We start from the raw sequence: 7,014 nt of genomic DNA, 5'->3' as shown, positions 1-7,014 counted from the left end.
TGGGCGCTGTCCCTCAGCTCTTCAGCTCAAGGCGAGCGCTCTACCACTTGAGCTACAGCGCCACTTCCGGTTTTCTGGTGGTTTATTGTAGATAGAGTCTCACAGTCTCTCCTGCCCAGGCTGGCTTTGAACCGTGATTCTCAGATCTCAGCCTCCTGAGTAGCTAGGATTACAGGGTGAGCCACCAGCGCCCGGCTAAACGGTTGGGTTTTTTTTTGTTTGGGTTTTTTTTAACTGTATTTTTTTTGTCTTTTCTTTTTGGTACTGGGGATCGAACCCAGAACGTTGCGCTTGCTAGGCAAGCGCTTTGCCACTGAGCTACATCCCAGCCCGACAAGTTACTTTTTTACTTGCATAAAGATTGATAGAATTGCACTGAGAAAACTGGAAGTGGTGCTGTGGCTCAATTGGTAGAGTGCCAGCCTTGAGCTGAAGAGCTGAGGGATAGCGCCCAGGGCCAGAGTTCAAGCCCCATGACGGACAAAAAATAAAACAATTAAAAAAAGACCAGCAGCCAGCAAATACACTTAACACTATTAGGAAACTGAGCCATGAAGGCCAGAGAGAAAAGAACGAACATAAACAATACCAACAAACCAATTCAACTCCAATGGAGACCAGAGAAGAGTCAGGAGACAGGAGACAGGACAGGAACACAGAGACACGTGGCGTGGCAGGGTGCCTAGGCTGGTCCAGCCCTAAATCCAATCAGACAGGGAGTATGGTTTTAAGAAACTCCCAGTTGGGGGCACTAGACTGATAGGTTTAGTAACCTATTATTCAAGTCCCACCCATCACCTGGGAGGCAGGAGCTCCACCTTCCCCCACTATGAAGATAAGATGGCAGACCCTACTATCCACAATGTGGCCAAGATGGCGCCAGCCAGACTCCCTATTTCAGCTCCTGCCTATAATCCTACCTACCCAGGACACTGAGATCTGAGGATCATGGTTCAAGCTAGCCCAGGCAGGCAAGTCCATCAGACTCTTATCTCCAATCAACCAGCAGAAAACCAGAAGTGATGCTGCTCAAAGTGGTAGAGCACTACCCTCTAGGAAAAAAGCTCAGAGTCACGCTTTGAACACCAGACCCTGTGTTCAAGCCTCAGGACCAGCAAAAAAAAAACAAAAAAAAAATGAAGGATGAAATTGAATGTAATAGAATGATTGGAAAGGTTTCCATGCTATATTTCAATAATTACATTTTAATCAGGCATTAAAATCAATAAGGAATCATCAAACTTAAACTGCCTTTGCTCAAGGCTAGTGATCTACCACGTTAGCCACAGGGCTATTTCTGGCTTGTTTTTATTTTTTTTTGCCATTTCAAGTTTAATAAGTGATTTATTGGCAATAAGAATCTCATGGCCTCGGCTGGGAAGGTGGCTCAGTGGTAGAGCGCTTGCCTTGCATGCATGAGGACCTGGGTTTGATTCCTCAGCACCAGGTAAGCAAAAAGAAAAAAGCCTGAAGTGGCGCTGTGGCTCAAGTGGTAGAGCTCTAGCCTTGAGCTGAGGAGCTAAGGGACAGCGCCCAGGCCCGGAGTTCAGGCCCCACGACCAGACCCAAAAAAAAAAAAAATCTCATGGCCTTTCTTGCTGGAACTGGCTTTAACAGAGATCCTCAGATCTCAGCCTCCTGAGTAGCTAGGATTACAGGCGTGAGTCACCAGCGCTGAAGGGTTGTTCTGAAGGGTTTATTGGCGATAACAGTCTCACAGAATTTCCTGCCCAGTCTGGCTTTGAACAGCAATCCACAGATCTTAGCCTCCTGAGTAGCTAGGTTGATAGGCGTGAGCCATAGACACTGGGTGAGTGGTGTTTTCCATCTTGTGGTTGTGGTTTATGGACTAAATCCAAGACTCTCTTCTTGTCTATCAAATACTTCTCAACTAGAGCTAAGACTCAATACATCCTGTTCATACTGTTTTTAGTTGCTGTTTGCCTTTTTATTCCCTCATTGCTGTTTGCCTTTTTATTCCCTCTTCAGGTTGTTTATAGATCCAAAATTGCAGACAGTTTAGGTCCCCAGTCAATTAAGCCCTCTTAAAAACCTCCTTTTTCTGAGGGGAGGAGGGACCAAAGGAGGATCATTTTAGAGAAGTCTCTGCTTCCACAACAGGAAGAGATTGGGTGAAAATATAGATATACCTTGGCCCCATGGACGCTCTGAGGGCCAGCCCAGACCACACTCACGGTGCCCTACCCTGGGCTGGCATGTCCTGGGCAATGGTGACTGGTGGGATGCACAGAAAACTAGATTAACACACATACATGTGCTTTCCCCACAAAGCTATATCTGCATCCATATTTCTGTTGACCTGCCTCATTTGGTATACCTGTATTGAAAGGCCTGGAAAGCAAAGCCCACTATAGCCACCTTGTTTTCCTTCTGGGCAAGTGGATTCTGTGAAGTGGAACTTATCCTAAGTGAATTATGTGAAGTGGAACTTCTCTGGCCCCATCTAGGAGAATACAAAAGCCTGGTGAGTAGCAGATCTCCATCACTGTTCTTTCTGCAGGTTCCTGGAAGCTGCTCTGATTCCAGGCTGCTGACCCAAGTCCAGCCGCCACCCAGGAAGAACTTGCTCACTGCTGGAACAGCCCTGACTTTCAGGTTGGATTTCTTTTTATTTATTTCTTCTGGATGCTATTTTTTGGAGGTGGTCCAGTCGTGGGACCTGAACTCTTGGCCTGGGTGCTGTCCCTCAGCTCTTCAGCTCAAGGCTAGCATTCTACCACTTGAGCCACAGTGCCACTTCCGGCTTTTTTTTTTCTGCTTATGTGGTGCTGAGGAATCGAACCCAGGGCCTTAAGCATGCAAGGCGAGCGCTCTACCACTAAGCCAACTTCCCAGCCCTGGATGCTATTTTTTTTTTAATGAAATTAAGTGAGTGTAATACATGGTGAGGTTGCTTTGTATCAAGCGGGCTTGGGTTTGGTAAATTTTACCCTGCCAGGAGCACTAGCTCAGACTAAGTTACAGGGGAATTTCTGGGACAACAGGAGCTATGTAGAGCAAGGGGTAGAGCTCAGTCTTAGAAGAATTCCCTAATTTGGACAAGGAAGTGGGCTGTTCCACGGCACTGTCTGGAAAGGTCCTTTCATATGGAGTATTATTAAGGACACACAGACAGACTGACTGGGGAATATCTGAAGGAAAACTCCAGGAATGAAGGAACCCAAGTGCCATGAACCTAGATTTTGTTGGCTTATATCACTCAATACCAAACACTTGCAGCCATTTTCCTCCAAAGACAAAACCAGCCAGTCCTCCTGACCCTAGGAGCTTCACTACTGCTGTAACTGGTATTTGGTTCCACACAAACTTCCCTACCCAACTTTTCTCTCTCCCTGATGCCTAGGTGCTTGCTGCTTCTGCTTCTGCTGCTGCTGCTTCTGCTTCTTTTTGTTGGTCATGGGGCTTGAACTCTGGGTCTGGGCGCTGTCTCTCAGCTCCTCAGCTCAAGGCAAGCCCTGTACCACTTGAGCCACAGTGCCACTTCCGGTTTTCTGGTGGTTTATTTGAGTCTCATGGACTTCCTGCCCAGGCTGGCTTTGAACCGCAATCCTCAGATGTCAGTCTCCTGAGTAGCTAGGATTACAGGTGTGAGCCACCAGGGCCCAGCGTAATTTATTTTTTCTGTACTCTATTTCTTGGGGGTAAAAAATAACTGTGTAATACAAGTTTCAGGTGTTGAACTCACCCAATCAAAAATTCTTGTGCTGCCGGGCGCTGGTGGCTCACACCTGTAATCCTAGCTACTCAGGAGGCTGAGATCTGAGGATCGCGGTTCAAAGCCAGCCCGGGCAGGAGAGACCAGGAGACTCCTATCTCCAATAAACCACCAGAAAACTGGAAGTGGCGCTGTAGCTCAAGTGGTAGAGCACTCGCCTTGAGCTGAAGAGCTGAGGGACAGTGCCCAGGCCCAGAGTTCAAGCCCCACGACTGACAAATAAAAAAATTCTTGTGCTTCTTTTTTTTGGTTGTGGGGCTTGAACGCTGAGCCTGAGCGCTGTCCCTGAGCTCTTCAGCTCAAGGCTAGTGCTCTACCATTTTGAGCCACAGTGCCACTTCCGGTTTTCTGGTGGTTCATTGGAGGTAAGTCTCATGGCCTTTCCTTCCCAGTCTGGCTTTGAACTGTGATCCTCAGATCTCAGCCTCCTAAGTAGCTAGGATTACAGGCCTGAGCCACCAGTGCCCAGCCTCTTGTGCTTTTTCTTCAGGAGCCCACAACCACGAAATAGCTGCTCAAAAGCTGCACTTACCTCCGAAAAAGATGAGCCAGTTGGCCCATGGTTTGCCTGTTCCGCAGCACCCCACAATTAGAATTGCCAAAGCTGTGCAAATGAAGCAGCAGCAGAGGGACCCCGTGCAGCTGAGGGTTCCCCCACCGGAAGAGGAGAATCCCTGGGTAAGTGCCAGCTTGGGGCCCTCCAGCATCACACATTCCAGAAATCACACAACTGATCCACCCTAGCTTCCTGTGAGGATGCCTTCTCCCATGCCCCACCTGGTACACACAGCCAAGTAGACACCCAAAATGGCGACCTCCGTTGATCCCTATGCACTTAGCCAGCTCTCCCAAATAATGGGAAAATGCTGCAAGTGTTCTCCCTGGTGGTTGTTTCTCTCTTCTCAATGAAGGCTTTACGAATACACATCTTTTCTGCTTGTTGTTGTTGTTGTTTAATTTAACATGAAATAAGCCCTCAGATGCCCTTTGTAGAAAGGACACTGAAATGAAGATGGGAAAATCTGTACACAGATTGACCCTTTTGTGCTGTCTGCCTGCATGTTTGCTCTATCTAAACACATCTCTCCTGTTTCCCTCACAGGTGAAATGTCAAAACTGTGGTGCCTTTGGACATAGCTCCAGGAGTAAGAGGTGTCCAATCAAATCTGACCATGGCTCCATGATGCTCATGCCCTTGGGCCTCAAGAAAGAGAAAATGAAAGAGAACCAGAAACCACTGAATCTCCAGAGGCCACAACTCTTGGACCAGGCTAAAAGATACAAGGAACAGACAAGATGGTGAGTGGATGGGAAGGTGGAAACAACAATGGAGATTTAGGGCTAATATCTCTCCATCCCCCAACCCCACTTGCACAGCCAATAATGGGCAACGTAGGGAGAAAAGGCCAAGAGCTTCATGTCCCCTGGGGAGGAAGCTGAGCAAAAGGGAGGGGTGCCAGAGTGATTGATGGCTCTACCATCCAGTCAGTAAGTGAGAGGGGTGAGCACAACTAGGTACTTGCCACCTGACTGGGAAAAGACAATTGATTCCCAGACAGCCTCATTAATGCTTCATAAGAATGGTCTGCAATATTGGAAAGGCTCTGACAGGAGGTGAAACTGCCCACATCCCAGCACCATACCCAAGGATCCGATGACATGCTCTCAGTATTTGTGGGAACAAAGACTTCGCTCCACGGTGAAGGTGCAAACAGACTTTAACCTTCAACATCACTTATTTCTCAGGTTAGCAGAGCAGCAGGGAAAGGCTGTACTCCAGGCAGTTTCCAGGAGGCACCAGGAGGAGGAAAAGCATAATTGGCCGGAAGTGACTGCGCCCTGTGCCTATCTGAGGGTCAGTGTCCTCCAGGGTGTCCTGCTCCTATCCTCTTCTCAGTGATCCTGGGGGCTTCACTCTGCATCCCTTCTTCAGGAAGCTGAGTTAAAATCTACACGGGCAGAGATGTATTTTCATGGACCTCTGAGGCAGAGGTATATTTTCATGGACCTCTGAGGCAGAGATGTATTTTCATGGACCTCTGGGTCATGAATCCTGTGTCTTCAGGAATGTTTGCATGGAATATGGATTTCCACTGTGGCACACAAGAGTGAACAGCAAATTGTGTTTAGTTATTTCAACCATGTCAAACTTACAGTGACTGTAGACATTTATATCACATAAGTCATCCACCTGTTGTTAGTGACTTGTTCCTTATAGTCACAGCCTTGTCGGTGCTTCCTACCCACCTCCATATCCATGAGGGTCTTCCTAGAGGGAACCCCTACCTTCTTGCTCTTCTTGAAGATTTACCCTGACCCCTTCTTGGGTCAGCTGTATTCAAATGAATTTGATTTTCATTTTATGTGGAACATGTACCCATGAATAACAGATGAGTTTATCTTTCCTGCAGCAACCAACCAGGCCAACCCTGTACCATGGAAACAGGAAAAGGTCCATCCCACATCCAGTGCAAGAAAGCCAGTCTCCTGTCAAGAAGGATGATAGGTCACCCACATGCCCACCGGTGCCACCCATCCATGGACCTACTCTTGCAAGGGCAAGAGTCTGCTCACAAGGGCACAGTCCAGGTCAAAAGGACAAGCTCTCAGAACAAGGGACAGTTGGCCAAGTTGTTGGCCAGGCTACCACCAAAATGCATAGCATGGGACAGGTGGTCTCACAACTAAGGCCAGCCAAGCCTCCTGAGGAGAAACAGCTCTACCTACCAAAGATAGCATGCAGAGAAGGCCATCAATCCAAAATTCCCTTTCAGGCACCAGGCAAGAGAGCTATCACGGTCCCCAGGCAGACTGGTCAGAATCCCCCAAAGAAACCAAGATTCAGCCCCAGCCCAAGACCTGGGTGCAACACTGAAGGACAAGAGCTCCCGCATCTCCAGGCCCTAACTTTGCCTCTCACTACAAGCACACTGGATCTGCAAGCTTCCCCACAGGCCAACAAGCAAACAGCTATGCAGGGACCAAGCTTTCAACTCCAGCCCACACACAGCTTCCCTCCCTTGCAACCTGCCCAGCCTCATACTGACACCCAGCACTGTGGGGTCAGCCCCTGTCCCGGCCAGCCGCTCAAAATGGTCTTCACAAGATTGCACCATGACATGTGGGCCTCCAGCTTCCTGCCCCTTCCTTCACCTCACAGTACAGAGAAGATCAGCCCTTCTGCCAGCAAACTTCTTTTGCTGGATAACACTGAGGGGCACAGCTCTGGGGTCCCCCACAGTGTCCTGCATGAGAATCTCAGGCTCTCATCCCTCTGA

At 48.5% G+C, this 7,014-nt stretch overlaps 1 protein-coding gene across 1 annotated transcript; it reads left to right on the top strand.

Annotated features, from left to right (window-relative positions):
* The first annotated feature begins 4,348 nt into the window (after window positions 1-4,348).
* On the top strand, window positions 4,349-7,014 carry Fam90a1 (family with sequence similarity 90, member A1). The gene is made up of 4 exons (XM_013018228.1): window positions 4,349-4,414; window positions 4,839-5,035; window positions 5,483-5,591; window positions 6,148-7,014. The coding sequence occupies exons 1-4, from the start codon at window positions 4,349-4,351 to the stop codon at window positions 7,012-7,014; spliced, it is 1,239 nt and encodes a 412-aa protein (XP_012873682.1).

Source organism: Dipodomys ordii, unplaced genomic scaffold, assembly GCF_000151885.1.
Source record: "Dipodomys ordii isolate 6190 unplaced genomic scaffold, Dord_2.0 Scaffold39, whole genome shotgun sequence".
Classification (NCBI taxonomy): Eukaryota; Metazoa; Chordata; class Mammalia; order Rodentia; family Heteromyidae; genus Dipodomys; species Dipodomys ordii.
This window is presented reverse-complemented; position numbering and strand designations above follow the sequence as displayed.